The sequence below is a fragment of the Saccostrea echinata genome, unplaced genomic scaffold (assembly GCF_033153115.1).
Source record: "Saccostrea echinata isolate AGI-Se365-2 ecotype Australia unplaced genomic scaffold, CSIRO_AGI_Sech_v1 ptg000029l, whole genome shotgun sequence".
NCBI lineage: Eukaryota > Metazoa > Mollusca > Bivalvia > Ostreida > Ostreidae > Saccostrea > Saccostrea echinata.
In genome coordinates, this window is record NW_026889778.1 from 13,176,859 (window position 1) to 13,197,023 (window position 20,165).

The 20,165-nt window shown below is 32.5% G+C and overlaps 2 protein-coding genes across 2 annotated transcripts in view; one reads left to right on the forward strand and one right to left on the reverse strand.

Moving 5' to 3' along the window:
* Positions 1-388: 388 nt before the first annotated feature.
* On the reverse strand, positions 389-8,980 carry LOC133195616 (uncharacterized). The gene is made up of 11 exons (XM_061331504.1): positions 8,908-8,980; positions 8,436-8,535; positions 7,991-8,166; positions 7,525-7,573; positions 6,472-6,559; positions 4,285-4,379; positions 3,429-3,706; positions 1,980-3,174; positions 1,631-1,742; positions 1,402-1,484; positions 389-1,120 (listed from the first exon to the last, which is right to left on the reverse strand). The coding sequence occupies exons 1-11, from the start codon at positions 8,973-8,975 to the stop codon at positions 1,013-1,015; spliced, it is 2,352 nt and encodes a 783-aa protein (XP_061187488.1). The 5' UTR covers positions 8,976-8,980; the 3' UTR covers positions 389-1,012.
* Positions 8,981-9,486: 506 nt separating this feature from the next.
* LOC133195621 (uncharacterized) overlaps positions 9,487-20,165 on the forward strand; it is a 238,631-nt gene continuing 227,952 nt past the window's right edge. Inside the window, exons 1-4 of the mRNA XM_061331512.1 lie at positions 9,487-9,776; positions 10,934-11,047; positions 14,708-14,785; positions 15,515-16,285. Coding sequence (XP_061187496.1) covers positions 9,729-9,776; positions 10,934-11,047; positions 14,708-14,785; positions 15,515-16,147 — 873 coding nt within the window. The 5' untranslated portion in view covers positions 9,487-9,728 and the 3' untranslated portion in view covers positions 16,148-16,285. The remainder of the gene's footprint in view (positions 9,777-10,933; positions 11,048-14,707; positions 14,786-15,514; positions 16,286-20,165) is intronic.

Below are 20,165 nucleotides of genomic sequence, written 5' to 3' on the forward strand. Positions count from 1 at the left end.
TTTCATATCGTAATTTGGGTTGGGCACAAGTTCTAAAGACATAACACTCTCCTTATCAAGTCGATTACTGGACCTTTGACTTAAAATGAGAAAATGAAATTTGATGACCTACAATCATCATTTCCTTCTTATATATACAGCATGTTTATGTATCAGGGTGAGATATTCAACTTATAATATCTGGCCTTTACAAGTTACCAGTTCACAATATCATCATCTAAATATTCTCAAGTCATAAGTATTTTGACCTTCTATCAACATTGTTACACATACCACAAGTTCTGATATTGCTGAAACTATATGTATCGCTACAGCACATACCCGTATTTTATGTCTTCTCAATGGAAAGGTTAAAAACAAACACTTATTTAAACATTTAGCAGTAACTTTTAATGAAATACAACCAAAACAATAATATAACAATGTTAACATCTTGTTCTTTACCTGGTATCTACATGTGTATAATCAACAAGAAAAACATCATGTTCTTGGCATGTTTCTAAACTATCACAGTTCCAGCAACATGTTATTTACATGTCATTAAACATATCACAGACATCAGCTTTGATGATAATGGATCCACCATCAATTAAAAAAAAATTAACGATGAAAAAATAGTGAAAAATGATCAAATCATGTAAAAAACCAGATGTGGAGTATTATATTACAAACACAATTGCATCGATCATTTCAAAATGTACATGTAGCACGTACATGTCTTTTACTCTTACTATTTATCAAGATGCTTAAGCCCTCCTTGAACAAGAACAACCAAGTGTTATATTTTTTTCATCTGCTGAATTATCACAGTCCTTCTTCATAAATGTATGGCAGCACAATGTATTTTTTAAAAAAAACAACAAAATATTGCAAATTTTCAGTTTACTGGTTGCTCATATACAATATATGATTTTTAATACATGTAAAGGTAAAGCTTAAATGTTGTCAGTATTTTCATCATCTATTTCTGAGCTGATTTTAGCACCTGTTGGACTGACTATATTCCAGTACATCACCTCCTTTTAAGCTGGTTCTGTATTCTGTGGGACAACTCTAGGAGATCATCATCTACCTGCATTAGGTTCCTCTTATAGCTCTCATGTCTCTTTGTCAGAACATCCTGTGTTACCAAATGTACCAGAGTTAAAACACAGAATATATTAAAATCATTTTGTGAAAGATTTTTAGCCAATGGCTTAAGTAAGATACTCCATATTTATAAAAGTGATTGTATAATAAGAAGAGTATACCAGTTAATGTTTTATAGAGAATCATTTGCTGAGAGTTTTTAATCCATAAGGATGTTAAGTAAATGGATTCATGATTTCTAAATGTGCATTATCATAAGAAAATTATCTTGGTTGAAGGACTATTCTCAAAAGAAACAACCATGGCTTTTACCCCTCTATTCACTTTCCATCCACTTTCAGATGGCTGGTATCCAGGAGTAGAAGTGACTACAGGTTTTGTCTTGGGATGGGAGTCTACAAAAGATATTTTTTAGGTAATACTTTATTTTCCATGTTTTTTCTACTAATAAGTCATCAAATTTTATACTTTATACAACATATTGTAATATATGACAACATATTGTAGTATATGACATATTGAAGTATAAATATAAACATACACGTTCTAAAGTTGCTGAAGACAGATGAGGCAGGTGAATCTCGACGGAATTTTCTCTTGATCATGATTTTGGTGATGGACACAGAAGGAGAGGAGTCTCTGCTCTCTTCAGACTGAAAAAAATCACAAAAATGGCACTTATTATACCAAGTACAAGATGAGTACATGCCATTGATTATAATAATCATCCAACTGCAGCTGTTCATCAATCTGAAGAAAAGTATAATGTACCTCTCTGAAAATGGCGAAGACCAACTATGGTATCAATTCTGTTTATTTCATGTGAGGTTACATAGAAACCATTATTTATTTTTTTAATATATAAATTGTGATCTTAGCAGTCAACTCACCACTTCTTTGTCATTTTCCACCAGTTTTTCTCTTTTATTAATTCTGGAGATGGGATTTCCATGTACAGTTTTAAGGAAGTTTGAATTCTCCTCAGAAAATTGGAAAACATCAGTACCTTTGCCAAATTTCTTAGATGGGGTTCTGACATTTGGCCTTACAGTTCCATAGTTATAAGCAGGTTGCCTTGGAACATGACAGTCAGCTGATGGAACAAAATTCTTTGACAAACTAGTGTGACTTTCATGGTCTTGTGTATTATACCTGGGTTTCTTGGCATATGACGGAACAATGTCACGCTGAGATTCATTTGAAGAGCAAGTTAATTGTTGACTATCAAAAAAGTTCTGAGAGGCATATGCAGGAACACTGCTGACATGGCCATTTTCTGAACTGTTCTCTGAATTCTGTGAAAATCCTGCAATTCTCTGAGATCTTCTTTTGGGCACAATGTTTCTGAACTTGTCGTTTTTCCTCTCTGCTCTTCCTTGAGTCATTTGTGCTCCATTTACTGCCTCGTAGTCTTCCTGGGATTCCTTCCCAGCTCTGGACTGGCCTCTCCCCTGAGGTTGTGGTAGAACTGTAGCAACAGGAGAAGGGTTTGGCCTCTGGAAGAAAGTTTTGCAATGACTCTGGTTTGCATTGGTGTCAGGGGACATAAAATCTTGTTGGGTAGATTTCTGCTTTACATCAGACGTTAATACATTACTATTTCCCCTGGATGGATTTTCATAAAACTGTAGTTGTTGAGGATCCATCTTCCTGATCTCATCATTCTCTTTCTGATGTTTAACAAAACCTACTGCCTCTCTTTCTGTTTGTATTGGAACTGCAGATCTACATTTCCTATCATTATATGACTGTGTATAATCTTTGTGCTTTATGGTGAAGGAGTCGAGAGATTCCTGACTGGACTGGTTTCTATGTGCTTTCTGTAGTTCAGCTTTCAGGAATGCTTTCAACTCTTCTTGCTGCTCTTTCATTGTATCATGAAGGAAATCTTTTTGGATGTTGGCCACACTGCTTGAGGTATTACAGATGGTTTTGGTTGATCGGCTCACTTCACTCTCTATTTGTTTGGTAATGTCTTCGGTTTGCTCATCACTACTCTTTGTTAACAATCCTTGAAAGAATTCTAGAGCCTCCATTTTCTGGATTTCCAGTTCTCTTCTTATACATTTTATTTCTTCTGCAAAACTGCAACTAAAAAAAATAACTTTTCTTTCATCTCATTCAAACACCAACTTAACTCCTAAAGGTTTCTTCATAATCAGGTATCATTTAGTACTGAAGTACTTCAATCTTTTCATTAATTGTACATGTTGTATATCCAGTCTGTTTAATATCTTGAAAAAGTTTTTGCACCTACAGTCACATTCATTTATTTCAACATAATGATCTTCACTTACAATGACTTCATTAGTTTTATTCATTTGACATTTATTGTATACCTGTTGTTTTTCCCCATTTTCTTTGGCATGTTATCCAGCCTCTGTTGCAGTTCGCTATGGTTCTGGTTCCCGACATTAAGTTGCTTCTCTTGCCCCTCTAGTATCCTCTGCTGGTTCTCTGTGATGGTCTGGTTGCTGTCTATCAGAGTCAGTAGCTGTTTGTCCATGTGTTCTCTGTTCTTGTGAATGACATCGGTCACTTTCTCCATCGACTGCTGACACCCTGCTTTTTGATGTTGCTCCAACTGCTTCTGGAGGTCAGCTATCCTGGCTTGTTTCTAATCAAAAAAAAATTTAGATGATAAAATGTTCCTTTTTTTTTCTTTTTTGATGCACTAAGATACATATCTACATGTATTTGTCAATGATATTAAATACTCATTTCTGTATTTTAGGATATATTTCTGTGTATTCAAAATTCTGGCAAAAATACAGGTCATGAATTGGTTTTGTCCAAAAATCAAGTTCTATCAGTGTTCATGCAATCATATTTCAGCTGTATAGTCATGAATTCTATATATTGTCTGTCAAGTGTGTTGAAAAAATCTTAATGTGAATCCTGCTATTAAAATACGGGTAAGTGCAACCATAAGCAACAGTCTCAATTAAATTTTTCCAACTCTTTCTGACTATTCATTCTATTAGGGGAAAAAAGCCTGCACAGTCATAGCCAATCCCCAACAAAAAGATGTTATTAAGACAGTATTTCATATATTTTTTGCATTTAGTGAAAAACTGAATTTGACATTACAGTTAATATTTTCATGTTCACTTGACATTTTGCTGTACATGTTTTGCATTTAACACCTTTGAAACCCCTCACCCATCCTAGCTCCCCCCAAAAAGACAAATGTACCTCATCTATGATTCCTTTCATTTCACCAATCTGGTGTCTAGCATCTTTCTGGTCTTGAAAAGTCAGAAGAATATTTTCAAATTGCTCTTGCAGATCTGTTTGAAAAAAAAAAAATAATACGTGAAAATGAGGATTTAAATGAAACAAGAGGCCTATGGGCCACAGCGCTATGAGTCAATATGGCCCTGTTGTTCTTCATCAGCAGATTTCTTCTCCTGTATCATATGTAAAGCTTTGATCACCTGTCATGATTTGAACAAACTTGAATCTACACTACCTGAGGATGATTCCATATCAGTATAACCAATTGTGGCTCTGTTGTTCTTGAGAAGAAGAGTTTTAAAGATTTTTCCTATATATTCTTATGTAAACTTTGATCCCCCATTGTAGCCCCACCCTACACCCGGGTGTCATGATTTGAACAAACTTGAATCTACACTATGTAATGAAGGTTTCACATAAGTTTCAACTTTTCTGGCCCAATGGTTCTTGAGAAGATTTTTAAATGACGACACCAAATTTTCACCAATTCTTAATTATCTCCTCTTTGCAGAGGGTGTTGCCCTTTATTTGAACAAACTTGAACCCCCTTTACCCAACTTCATTTGAACAAACTTGAACCCCCTTTACCCAAGGATGCTTTGTGGCAAGTTTGGTTGAAATTGGCCCGGTGGTTCTGGAGAAGAAGTCGAAAATATTAAAAGTTTACAGATGGACGGACAGACAGCTAGAAGACGGACTACAGACAAAATGTGATCAGAAAAGCTCACTTGAGCTTTCAGCTCAGGTGAGCTAAAAAAAATTCTTTCCCTACCAAAGAAAGCAAATGATCTGCCTCTCACTGCACATTAAATGCATCAAATTTTACCATAATGATGTCACAATGACAAATTACTCATTTCCCATATAAATTATGCCTGCCTCCTTATATGTACATCTAACTTAAACTGAGCTGTGTAATGAATATTGATTTTATTTGAAACATATTGGAACTTTTCACAAGATTTAAAAAGAATTGCTAGGTGTCCTGAATAGATGTGTATCAATTCATTTAACTGATGCACCTCTTTGGAGAGAATCATTTTTTACCCATGATTTTCAAGGAATTCGCAAAAATTATATGGAATTACTCCTATTATAGTCCAGGTATAATGAATATTACTGAAAATTCCACTAGTCGATTGGGCTAGTGTTGACTACACACTACCTACATTCTACTAGCCTGACCAAATTTTTACTAGTGTTCGTTCATTGGCTAGTGCTTTTGGTGCACACTGGTTCCTGAATGCTCTGAGAAAATGGATGTCGAGCTAGCATACCAATTTTATAGATCAGTGAGCTAACATATCTGCATCTTTTATTTGATTAGGATAATTTGCTACAATACTCTGTAATTATATATAAATTACTTATAAAAAGTATGGAATCAGGTGATAGACATATATCCCTAGTCATGAACGTCATAATTAAATATATGGGACCTAGTCCACTGCAAGCTCTCCCAGGGCCTTCTCCAAACCCCTCCCAGTGTGCTAGAATCATTATGAACAGACAATGCCGCAAAGACCTCATACAGAAAGAGAATTTATCAAAGTTTTAAAAAAAAGCTAGCTTAAGATATCTAAAGTTAAGGCTCAATGAAGACATTTAATTTCCTGTCATGGTTTCCCAAATTAACCAAAAACAGCATTCCAAGTTGTTTGGTTCCATTTTCTGGATTTTGTTTCGGGTTTGGTTTGTTTATTAAAATCTGCTTTATAAGAAAAATGCGAAAGAATAATGACGATAATAGGGAAAAATAAACATCACAACTTAAATCTACTTCATCCATGACAAAACATTTGTCAATGAAAGATTGGATAATTATTGAAAGGAGCAAGAGTGGTCATATATTGTCTGCACTTATAATAGTCGGCCTAGTAGTCCTAAAACACCAATCACATGACATTTACATGCTCATGACTTTTCTTTTTTTTAAGGTGAATTAAACGTAACAAAGATTTTTCAAGTTTAATTTATGAAATTGAAGTTTAAATTACATTTAAAGAACCAATCTGAAAAACCGAAATTGAACCGAAAATTTATTGAACCTACCAGACCTGAAAAATTTTGGAACTGAGATGACCCTGGTAGATATTCGTTGTATCTTCATTTATGATACAGATGAATTTTTATTTTTATACTCACTGTCATTAATCAGTTTTGTAATGGAATCTCCAAACATCTGCATGTGTTCTCCCAAGTAATCTGGCATGACTTTCATGGCATTTTGAACCTAAATCATAATTTCTGTGTCATATATATAATAATAAAAACAAGAGGTCCAAGGGCCTTATAGGTCACCTGAGTATCATGTAACAACTTTCCAACAATTGAATTTGGTTTTAAACCATAGGCCATGAAATTCAAAATTTTGAAAGAGGCATAAATATACACTTAGCATGCTTACTTTGATTACTTAATACCCAGAGACAGAGCAGAGGAATAAAGAAAATATGCATTTCCGCTATATAATCAGTAGTGCCCCATCCAACAGGAACCCCTGACCCTGGGGCCACACATTTCACAATTTCGGAAAAGGCACCCTTGCTCATCATAAATGTTTGATTAATACCAAAGAGCAGATTTCAAAGCATTAATTCATTTTCAGTATATAATCATTACACACACACCCCCAAGGGCCTTGAAATTCACAATTCTGGAAGAAGCAACCTTCCTCATCATAACTATGCATTTAGTTTGTTTGCATAATACCCAGGAGCAGAGGAGATGTTCAAAGAATTAATGCATTTTCCCTACATAATCAATAAAGCCCCACCCTAACCCCAGAACCCCTGACCCTGGAGCCATAATTTTGGTAAAGGACTCAATGCTTATTACAATCATGCCAATTAACAGTTTAAGAAGATTTTTAAAGATTGCATTAATTTTGGTGGTTTTAGCCCCACCCCTCAGGCCCCAGGGACCATGAAATTCACAATTTTTGTTCCCTTTCAATTTGGCTATTTGCCAAAATTGGTTGAAATTGGTTCAGTGGTTCCAGAGAAGAAGCTGATATTGTTTAAATGTTAACACATATTGCATGACGTACGATGCATGGCGGCAGACAAAAACAGATAGCAATAGGTCGCCTGAGTGACTCAGGTGACCTAAAAATTGACATGCAAATGGTTTTAATTTGTTGGTATGACCAGGTGCTATTATACCACCAACACATCCAAATATAAATCATTTACTAACCTCTTCTGAACATTCTTTTACAGTCTGTGATATTGTCTGCATCAGCTCCCTGAAAATAAAACTGGTCAGCAATTATTTGATCTCATCAAGAGGATCAAATATACTGAAATTTAATTAAAGCTCCATATTTGTATTCTAGCTGTTTTCCAAAAACGAGGATGTTTGAATTTCAAACAAAATGGTAATTTAAGAAGCATATTTTGATAAAGAAAACTTAAATAATTTTTTTTTTCATATTAAAAAAAAAAATGACAGATGATTTTTAGATAAACAATTTTCCAGGAATAGTTAAAAAAGAAAAAAAAAACATTTTGATTCAGTAAAAAAAATGTCATTGATTTATAAGATAATATGTTCTATTAATTTAACATTCAAGATCATTGTGTCTTATCTGAATTTTAATTAAGCACAATAAAAATACTGAGCCTTTAGGATCTACTTAAACCCCTATTCCCTCTTTATATACCTTTCTTCATTTTCCTTTGCTTTGAGTCTGTTGTTCTGATACTGTTGCTGGAACTTTGGGCGCCCTGGGGCTGAAGACACACTGGACATAGGCTTCATCAGAGATGCAAGATTTTTGTTACCGCTACTCTGCGGTGTGTTGTAACTGTCAAACATTTTCCTTCCTTGGGACAACTGCTATATATAATATTTCATTTAATTACTTGCTGCAGGGACTGAGCCTCCTGCCCCATCAAAAATTTCATTTTTGCCAATACATACATGTGCTATTCAAAAGAAAATAAAGGTAATTTGTGATGGTGTCCTTTCAAAAATATCACTTTTTTTCTTTTTACTTTTTCTTTTTTTGGTCAACAATCTATTTTTCCTCAAGCTCAAAGGCTTCTCATTTTATTCAAATTGAAACTTCATTTTTTTTTTCATTTTTATTTTAATTTTAAATACACCTCTGATGAACCACTGCTCAAGTTGAATCCATCTAGACCCTGTGAAAATTCTTGTGATTGAGTGGAGATCTGTTGAAAGCTGGACTTGTCATTCTTCTGACTGTTTACAATTAAAAATATACTATCTTTATAATTCATAAGTAATTTATCAATATTAAAGCATTTCAAGTCAGTGCAAAAATTAATATCACTGCAATACAAAAATCAGAGAATGGTTCCAAATAAGGCTTGATTTCTTGACAAATTATATTATGCAATACAAAATTTCAGAAATGTGAATTGAAAATATGTATTAGTAATTTATCATCGTTTAAGGTTCTATATTCTAGACATAATGTGATAAACTAATAAAAATGACAAGATTTACACTATCTAGTTGATGAGCATTATCTTAGATTTACAGAATGTGCAAGAACCAAGCAGTTGGCATGGCATGCATTGACAATATAATAGCTAAAAAACAGTTATATACCTTTTGTGTCCACCATATAGAAAAAGGTCTCTTCTTGAAACATGGTTCGAAAAAATGCTTTTCTTCATATTTTTTTTCCAATGCTGGTGTGAAAAAAAGAAAATAGCAAAAATAAGTAGGCCAAATTAAAATTTGAATGAAATAAATTTAATGAAAATTACAATGTAATTAAAACCAACGGATCCGCTCACATTGATCGTTACTTACACATCTCAATATGTATATATTTAGATCTGAGCGGATCAAAGGATCTAGATAACAATGAAATTTTGTACTAAGGAATCTATTATATATATTGTTATGGGACAATTAAAAACTTGGAGGTATGAAAATAAAATTATAAGATTATACGAACAAGATTTCGTCATCATAACTTTTTTCATGACATAAAAATATTTTTTCCCGAACACCCCCCCCCCTTTTTTTTAAACAGTGACGTTTACATTCAAATAAAATACTTGGTCAAATTCTTTTTTTCAGTTAAAAAAATTTACTCCTTTTGTAATCACTAACTTTTCTTTTGTGAGTTCGTTAAATTATGCAGACAGCACAACGTATCACTTCTCCAGCAGACGAACTGTAACCGGAAGTGATGTGTGACAAGCACCTTGTGCCCATTGTAAGGACGAATTTCATTGGACAATAACGATGAGTAGCTACGGCCAACTGGATGTGTTTACATCGCCATTGCAGTAGTCGGTGCACTTGGATACTCGATATTTTGCCGATGAAAAAAGGCTGAAGTGTAATAATTGAAAGCAAAGAAATATTAGGTGTATTCAAGGCTTAATGCTATGCATTTAACGTAAAAGGCTGGGTGTATGGTGAAATCAGACATGACCTGCGCCACAGAAGTTGTAGGCAGCTGGGTAAGTTAATTACCCTAATTAGTAAGATAAAACTCTTCGTTACAGACTTGAGTGTCAATTCATTGATAAAGTCATTTGATGTTTATGTTGTCATTGGTTTATTAGTCCATTTTTTCTTAAATTTTATCCTCATCATGAGTGATAAAGTTACTCGGTATAGCTTCCTTTATCCGTCAATGGCAATGCCAATGGTAGTCAGGTACATAATGCGCCCCACGTGGAAAAAGAGTGTGTGGGTGGGAGGGAAGGGGGGATAGGGTCAGTCTGTATTTAGTATGAAACAAATCAGCTGATAATTTGTCTTGTAGCCTTAGGACATCAAAGAACTACAAAGAGGATTAATTTACTTGCATCTTTTGTCTCTTGTGTCTCATTTTGTGATGTTGTACCAATTAGTGTCTCATTTTGTGATGTTGTACCAATTATAGTGTCTCGAAAATCATATTTATGGTTTGAAATAACTTAAGCATGTTAAGTGGAGACAGCATTGGCAATAGAAGTATATTAAACTGCAGGATGTGAGATGTATTAGTCTGAATTTGAAAGAAAAAAAAAACTCGTAATCATTTTATATTATTTTATTATATATTGTACGATTAATAACATTAATAATTTGTATTTATGATGGATTAACTGTTCAATCATGCCAGAGTTCCAATGCTGGTTGAATGATATGAATGGTGGGCAAACAGGAAGGATAAGTATTTGATATAACATAGCGGAATTCCAGTACAGACCACATGGGTCACGTTGAGAGTACTGTATGTTAATACATGTACATCCCAAATATCTGAAGGTATTCCAGGCTTTTTCCCCCCACAGTTTTGATATTTGACGTGCCAGGAAAACCATGTGAAATATTAAAAGCATGAAAAAAGCATGGAAAACTTCAGAAAAAATTTGAAAGAGTACTACACCTTATTGAGATGTACAAGGGTATTGATAACACTTCTGTCCCCAGAAATGAATAGCCTGGTACCCAACTTGCCCTTTATTAATAAAAGAGGGATTTTTCAAAGATGAATATTAATACAAATTTTGAGCAAAACTGCATGTACTGTTTTGCTTAAATTCTTATCATTTTTCTTTTTTTTTTTATTTTTTGGTTATAAATAACTTCGCATTTTTAAGTTGTTTTTCATTTTCCTACATTTCAGTTTCCAACTGGTTACTATGGGCATTTCCGGAGTAAGACAAGAAATGATTTTGTATGTGAATACAGACAGGTAGCAAAGCCACAGCCTCCAAAAAAGTTCTTCAATAGGTCAAAGGTATAAATGTTTTCAGTGTACTTTTGTAGCATTCGCCATTGATTGGGTTAAGTGGCTTTATTGTTGCTCATTTTCAGGGCATTTTTTTTTAGAACAAGGTTTTATTTTCCAAAATTTGAATACATTCCTGATATTTCCCCAGGGGGTATCATTTTCCAGAAGCATATACTAATAGCCTTATACATTGTTATAGACAATTGATTCAGTCTAAATTTTTGTTACACAAATATCTAATTTTATTTTTAAAGGGGAACCAACATTTTTTGACCACTAAAAAATGCAAGAAATTAAAAGTAATTTACGTTTTAGCTGTCTACATTTGAATATCGCTGCAGAATTTCATATTAATTATTAAAGAATGCACTGTTAACTTGTCAAAGTGGTCTGATTTACAACTTTTAAAAGAGCGAATTTTAAAGTAAATATATAGTTTGGTTCGGTAGCAACCATGTAGAGTTTTCTTTGTGTGATTTATAGCAATGTGTACATAACCATATTATTTTCTGCTCTCTGGGGGGACAGATAGACAAATTACCTTCAGAATATTGTAATCTTTGTAATAAATAAGAATGTATCCAATCACTGTCTAAATGTGAAAACAAGCATTGTGATGTAAAAAGAGCTGAAAATGTTTGTGTAAAATTCAGTTCAATAGGTTCTTTGACTTTACCTTCAATTAGATAAAATAAATAAATTCAATATAAAAAGCCTCTGGTATATTACAAAATCTGGCCAGAAAATAATAGTGTTCACAGTGAAAAAGAACAGATCGTTTCAAAACTTTTAAAGGCAGCAGTCTTACAAAAATGGCATAATGTATATTACTGTACTGTTTGTGCATTAATAGAAACTGTCAAAAATTCAAAATTAATTACACGTATAAACTTTTATTATAATATAGGAGCATCTTGATTGAGTTGTACAAGTTTACTCTCAGAAAATTTGTCTTGGTTTTTGTGGGAATGCCATGATTATTACATTGCTGCACATCTGAGTATACAATACCTACATTTTGATCATTTAGACAGATTCATTTGTTCCAGGGATTTAAACTTCAACATGTTGAAAACTGATCCGCATTTGTTAGTTTGATATTTATACAGTAAACACTGTAACCCAGTGATGTACCTGTATGTACACTTGTATTTGGATAAAAGAATGATAAATAAACAAAGTATACCCAGAGACACAAAAAATTGAAAGGAAACTTTCATGTCATTGTATTGAAAAAGCAGGAAATTCAGGACCAATAAGATCACAATATGTCAGGCCAATAGGAATTACTATAAAATCAATACTCAGAGAGGGGTTATTGAAGAGTTAATGACCAAAGGCCTATTTCATCAATATACATTGTTAAATAATAGATGCCAGTAACATCATATTGAAATATTGATTTGAAATGTTTGTTTTTGAGGTTGTGAATAATTTATCTCTTGTTGACAGAGAGTCATTTTTGTTTGAAAAGATATTTAGAAGTGGTACTATCAATTTCCGTAACTTATAATTAATGAATTGTACATGTACAGAAGAAGCAGGTCTAATTGTAGCTAAAAACTTTGTAGTCATTGAATTCAAAATAGAATACAGGCCTTTCAAAATGTGCCAGTACCCGGTACTTTTCCCGACTGAAATCATAAATGTACCGGCTAAAATATTCGTTGGAGAAAAATTTAATAACACATTTAATTAAAATTGCTTCCACAAGGTACCTCCTATTTTCTAATCTTTTTGAAAGCCCTGAGAATATCATTTTTTTTCTCTATGACAAATGTGACCTACCAAATGAAGGTGGGACAGATGTCAGTGTAAACAGAATGTTCAATCTTTTAAATGATGTCCTACAGACTCGATTGAATGCACCTTCATTTATTTCTCCAAAATTGTTTTGGAGCAATGCTGCAATTTTCTGCTACATTTGGGGTATATGGGAGGCATTTTAACTGGGGTGAGGGCCATTCTGGGTAGTGTAAAAATGTTCATAAGGGGTCAGCCTCTCTCCCCCATAAGAAAAAAAAAATGTGTGTGTCAGTTGTCATTTCATTTTTTAAAGGGTTGCTCCCCCCCCCCCCCCCTTAACTAGAAATGCTGGATCTGCACCTGTTTATTAAAACAGAATTATTGTTTGTGCTTTCTAATTGCCTTATACCATAGATCTAGTGAATTGTGTCCTGTGAATATGTCATTGACTTTATATAGTTTAATAAAATCCAATCAAAATGACTTGATAGAGAATGATAAAATGAAATTTAAATCTCTCTCTATTGACAAGGTTAAAAATTAAACATTAATATTATGAAAGTAATGTTTATCTTTTTAAATATCACTTTGATTGTGAGAAGGAAAAATGTGTTTATTGAAAAATAAAGGGATCTGACAAACTACATAGGATTGTCATTTGCATTTTCAAGTGTACTGAGCTTAAAACTAGCACCTAGATATATGGCATTATGAAGTTGAGAACCTATCTCCTAGACCCAAAGATTACCAATCAATAAAGCGTATTAGAATAGCTCTGTAACGTTGAAGTTTACTTTCTTTACAAAGCACTAGGACAGGCTCCTTTTTACTTGTTATCCGAGTGTTCAGTATTTGATTAGGACAACTTTTATAATAGATTTGCCCCCGTATTTACTTGGTATATGTGTGTGCTATGTGTGGGGTTTTATTAGAGGCTAATCAGACATAGGTACAAATTACATTACAAGTATATACTGCTAATAGCGACAGAAAAGAGGTTGATATAAGCTTTTTTGAATTGAGATTATATGCTTGAAGGTTCTATCTATTTTGTTTGTTAAGGTTTTAAATTGCACAATATATTTGTGCACTGAACATTTTATTTGTTTAATAAAAACAAGTTAATTGTTGTTTCAGACATAGACAGTCTTAATTCAATAATTGTTTGTGTGACGTGGTTATCGACTTTAAATGTCTTGTGAATAATACCGAGTAGTCTTCTGAAACAGTTTTTGGATGCACAGACAAAAAAAAACAGTTGATGTGTACATGTATAGTCTGACAATAGTTGGGTGCATTAATATTTAGCTAATTTGAATTTTACCCTCCTGCATGAAAGCATTTGCAGTGAAGAACTTCTCTTTACCAATCAGTTTTAAATGAGTGAACTTACATAATCATAATGATAAATTTTATCAATTTTTCAAAACATGTTGTTTGTAACATGTGTTTATTAGATAGGGAAAAAAACATGAAATATATTAAGTGGAAAAGTTCACGAAATAAATCATATTATACAGTCATGTATTTCCATTCAGCATGAAATTAAAAGGAAGGGACATAACTCTCTACCCTAAAATTAGATAAATGTAATGATGAGAGGCTAGAATCACAATCATCTTCTTTACTTGGGGTACCCTTTAAATGGAAAAAGAACACAGCAAGGTTAAACTGAATGTTTAATTTCAGTATAAATGATTTAATATTTTGTTAATATAGACAAATTTTAAACATTAGTATCACAGAAGAAAACAAAACACTGAACAATCTCTGTTTCTTCTGATTAAAACTTAATTTTATTTGACTGTCTAAAAACTTTGCTTGCTGCATTTCCCGTTAACACACCACTGAACTATTTATATATTTGAGTTGTTCATCAGAAGCATTCATTTATATAATACAGTAATTTTTCTGCTTCAGCAACCTACAGCGAAACATGTGTTTTCTAACCACGACAACAGAGAATCTTTCCTAAATGATGCCCTGTACTTTGAACAAGTAAGAAATATAAAGTTTACAGTCAATTAAGAAGTGTTTTTGATTTAATTGTTTTAAAATTTCCAAGGGTATGAACATATTAGCTCAAGAGTTCTCAGGCAGGCTTATTTTCATGAAGGTCAATCTTTAGCACTTCATGTAAAATATGTCACTTTGTGAGATATGTCAAAGTTCATATCCCTCATGAACATATAATGAAGGCCTCATCATCATTTTGAAATTTCGTGATATAATTTCATCTAACAGTTAAAAAAAAAATATAGTCCTGTTAATACATGTAGAATTTTGTATTGACGGTATTAAAGAACATTGCAAGTATACATTGTACAAAATGCATATGACTTTTTAATTTTGAAATATCATATGCAGATTTACTAAATGGCATCGTTATTTCAAAAAACAGTCAAACCTTGTTATCTGGAACTTGATGGGACTGAAAAAAAACTTGGAGATATCCATGAATTCATGTTTTCAAGGGTAAAATACTTAAAGAATAAGGGAATGGGACTTTCAAATCACTTATCTCATATCCATGGTATTCGAATATCAGTGTTCGAGATAACTTTGTTCACCTGTATCAATCTTTTTGGTACTGTTTGAGAAATGAATTATTTATTTGATAAATAAATGTAAACATCTCTCATGAAACGTTGCTTATGATACAGTATATATCTCATTAACCAATGGATGCCAAAATTGCCAAGACTGAATTTTTTTCTCTGAATTCAGGGTTTAGGACGTAAGAGGGCACCAAACAGGGCATATAGCTTCAAGCAGGACTTTATAACATGGATGCCAGAAAGGGAATATGTTCAGCGAACGATGCGGCCTTTGGTGTCAACGTACAAAATGGACTTCAAAACTGGAAAAAATGTACCTCAAATCTATGTGAAGAAACCCCCGTCCTCTTTTGAAGGGGTAACAACATCATACAGATATGCACACGGTAGTGAGACGGCCGACCCAAACAAAAAAATGATCAACTGTATGAACAATGAGGCCCTTAAACTTAGTTTGTTAAATAGGAAAAATCGTGCCATGTCTGCAAGAGGTACAGTTCGTGAAACCGTGGCCTCCTGCATGAACTGGTACAACCCAGCAAGAGATCGACCGAAAACCGCGTTTCAAAATGAATCCATGTCGGCAGCAACTCAGACGACAATGTTACAACCCCACCCTCCCTCTGAACCAGCCCCTCACAGGGTAGAAACAGCCCCACCGGCAGCACCAGAAAGGCAGGAAACAATGGCACCGTCTAGAGAGGCCACCATGGTTCTACCAGAGCCTGTTAACCGACAACCTCAACCGACTATTGCATGGGCACCACCACAGCCAGCCGCTGTAGAAGTGGCGTGTGCGTAAAACAACTGATTAGGGCTGTATAGTAGACTGCACACTTACACTAAGAGCAGTCCCTGTAAATGTTTATTGGACAGAATGAATGTTGTTTTTATCTAATCAGATGTTAAGTGTGGTAGCTTATGTCTGTACTATACCAAAGTACACTGTAGTTTCAGGAAAAAATGACTTAAGGTCAAGATCTAGTAAATAAGGTTGCCTACAGATTTCTTAAATTTGAGAAATTAATTCTCTTTAAAGTGATGCTTCATAGCTATAACACCATAGTAAAATAATGTGTCAAGGAACATAATTTTTCACCAACACAACGAATAATTTTTTTAAACTGTCATTTTCAATGATAGCTGAAGAAATCCACATAAAATAAATATGGGAGATTTTTCTAATATAAGACAAAGGAAATGTATCCAGATTTCTACAATCTATCAGAAAATGGTCATTTATATGTTCTTGACCTCTTCTTTAAAATCATTGGTTTTGATATGATATCAAATTTAATTCCATGAAAATGCTTCCCTTTCTTCATAATTCAATTATGGTGGTAAAGTACACAAAAAAGTAGGTTTAAATTGATTTTGACATGATAGTGAATCTAACACCAAAAAGACAGTCAAAACTCACTAGATCTTGACCTTAAAAGGTATATTCATGAGCATTTCTTTTTTTAAAATTTTACAAGTCTAGAATACTGTACACATGTAAACTCATTACTCAGATGTAAATTCATTGGTTTATGTTAACTTTTTTTGCCCCATTATGTGGAGTTACCTCATCCTGTTGGAGGCTAATATGCAAATTCAACAAGACTGCTGAAGCTTTTTGTGAAAATTTTATATCATGTTCAAAGTGATTTGGATATATGTGATATATTTTAGGACTTGATGTAATTTTTTAAAGAAATGTTACACTATGTCTTGAATGATCTGAAATATTTTGTTATTTTATCAATGTTTTTTTTTTTATATATATATTAGTTATATATAATTAGGTTTCAATTTGACCTTAATTCTGAATTCATTTAAATTATATGGAATACTGGTCACCAGCTATTATAGAAATTACAAATTACTTTGAGGAAAGAGTACTAAATTTCTTATAAGGATTATCTCCCTTACCTTAGATACCATAAGTTAACAGTGTTTTATTTATTTATTTTTTTAAGTTATTGTGTTGCAGTGTTGAAAAATGAATGAACAATTAAAAAAAAAGTAGCAACAATTTTTCTTGAAGATGTATCCTTTGAACATCTTTTGTATTTTGTAATATGTTGTTCAACAATGAACAATGTAGCTACTTAGTGGTCTGTTCTCTTCATGTGTTCTATAGGTCTTTGTGTACATCATTGTAGATTCATTCAGCTGCATGTTTAAATCTGTTTGTAGCATTTCATTCTTAAATAATACAGAAATCTTAGTGTGCTTAACATTTAACAAAGTGTATATGCAGAATTTTTTTTTTTGCTAAATCAGCATGAACGTTTATAGATTTGATGTCACAAAAGATAAAAGTAACACAGAAGTCATTGTGATTTAAGAACAGAGAAAGGGAACAATTGATAAAAGACAATTGACTTAGGAAATCTTTTATGCTATATTGTGGAATCATCATTGTTCGTGGGAGTCAGTGTTCGTGGGTAACCAAATATTTGACTGGTTCGTGGGGACATAATTACTTGGGTAACTTGCATATTTTATTAAGATAAATAAATCAACTGTGCTCAATGTTTGTGTTTCAATGTTTGTGAGAATGTTAAATCATGGGTAAGGGCTACCCATGAAATCCACGAACAGTTATCCCCGACGAACAATGAAGATTCCACAGTATAACATAAAAAAATAAGAATATGACGTAATTAGGACAATTTTACTGATAATGTGTATTTTCCTGTTTTGCTGACAAAAAATAATATGACATAAACTCAAGCTCTTGATCCTAGAAACAGTGTTTGAACTGAATTTTTCTCTACTTGTTGCTTCCTTTGATGTGAATTATACAGTTTGTGTCACTTTCCGATGTGACATAAATTTAAACATGTGATCTAAACATGTAAATCTATGGAAAGTCCAACTATCAGTTGTTACATGTATGTAATAATTAGCAAGTACTTCAGTTCTTTTTAAATGATTTGCTCAACTCTACTAAAAAGTATTAAATATATTAATTAGATTTAATTCACATCTTAGCTATAGAGAGCTTATGAATTATACATTGTAAACTGTTTATATACTCATTTTGTTGTTGTACAGTACGAAAGCTTTTATTAAAATTTATTTACTGCTTTTCATTCAATTCCGTCCAGAAAGTAATTACTAGTATGTATTTCATGAATTGCTGTTTTTTTCTATTTGTTTTTTTTCTATTTGTTCTAGTAATTTATCAGTTATTGATACTGCAAAGACATTTACTGTCATCAAAGCGCATGTATACATGTGTTTAAATAGAAGAGAGATCTGACATTATTTTAAATTCAGAATATAAATCCAATTCTAAGACTTTGGTGCACTTTAGTATTACATGTATTGCAGTATTAAAAAAGGAGAGTATTGCTTTTGGGTTTTTTTTTAATCTTTTTTATAACCTCAGATAAATGTACTGTCATTCGAATCATTTTGACAGGGAGATAACTTTTGTGAGTTCTGTAATATTCCAAACAAATAAGGTAGAAATCAGTTTCAGCTTGAAAATATTTGAACTGACATAGAACAAGAAATGCATGATTCTTATCCATCGGAAACTCAGTTGTAGAAATGTCATGTTATGTACAAATAACAAATGATTTTTGCATTTATTTTATTTTTCTTTACTTTTTTTTTCATTTTTTTTTTGTCTGATGTGACGTTTGCTGTAATAAAGCATGGCTGTGATGAGTTATAGATTTTTAACATTGTAGAATATTTTATGAAGTCTCACATTTTCATGGTGATATATTTATATAAGATATATCCAGAGGTTTATATATATATATGTATATGTAATCAAACACTCTGCTGGGTTGTGGGTGACATTTTGATATTTATTTATAGATTAGAAAACCCCATCTTTCCTACCAAAAAAAAAAAATGTCTGAAAATTGTTAGAAATTTACAAATCATGTAATATCTGTAATAAATAAATCAAATTGTGTATTTTATTGTTTTGGAAAATTTATCTTTAATGCTTTCTTTAAAAAAAAAAAAATAACAATGATTATTCAAGTACAATAAAAGGAAAACAAGTTTGAAATATGAAAATTTTATTTTTTGTATTATTTTGAATTTTGTATCAAGAATGATTTGTATGTTTATGTAAGAATTTAAGCAATATAGGAGAGATTATTAAAATTAGAGCTTAAATGTTTAGATTGTATTGTATTGTTATCTCTCTAAAGGAAATTGTACTTGAAAATATACCCTCTATAGCTGATGGTGACATCATTTTGCACTTCTTACAGCTTAAATTCATATGCATTCAAGCAGTTAGTACTTTTGTTTTAACAGTTTATGCTAAGTCATTTTACAAGCTAACGGAAGTTGGACAAACAGGATTTTTAAATCAATCTTTATAATAAATATTATAAGTTTTTATTTAAAGTGTAAGTGCATTTTCATGTATATAAAAAGTTCATATTCGATGCAACAGTGTATAACAGTGTATAACACTTGGTTAAAATTCATAACCGAAAGCTTGAAGAACAAACTTTTTTTTTTAGATTCATTAATGATTTCGCTAGCTGCTGCGCCATATAATAAAACAAATAGACATACTGAGTGTATAACCCTTGATACAATTTTCCTAATTGTTGTGAGACGATCATCGTTTCGTGTGCAGTCCATAGTTGATAGCTCTAATATATTGTCATACGAAGTCAAAAAAAAAAAAAAAAGAAAAAAGAAAAAAAAAGTAGTTCATTTTTTATAGGGATTGAACTTTTTAAAAATATTAATACTGTTCCCTACATATATCAAAGGACATCTTATAATCTGATAATGGGCGAATTGTATGTAATCTGTTACTATTAATAAGGAGTGTGTTTGTAAGGGGG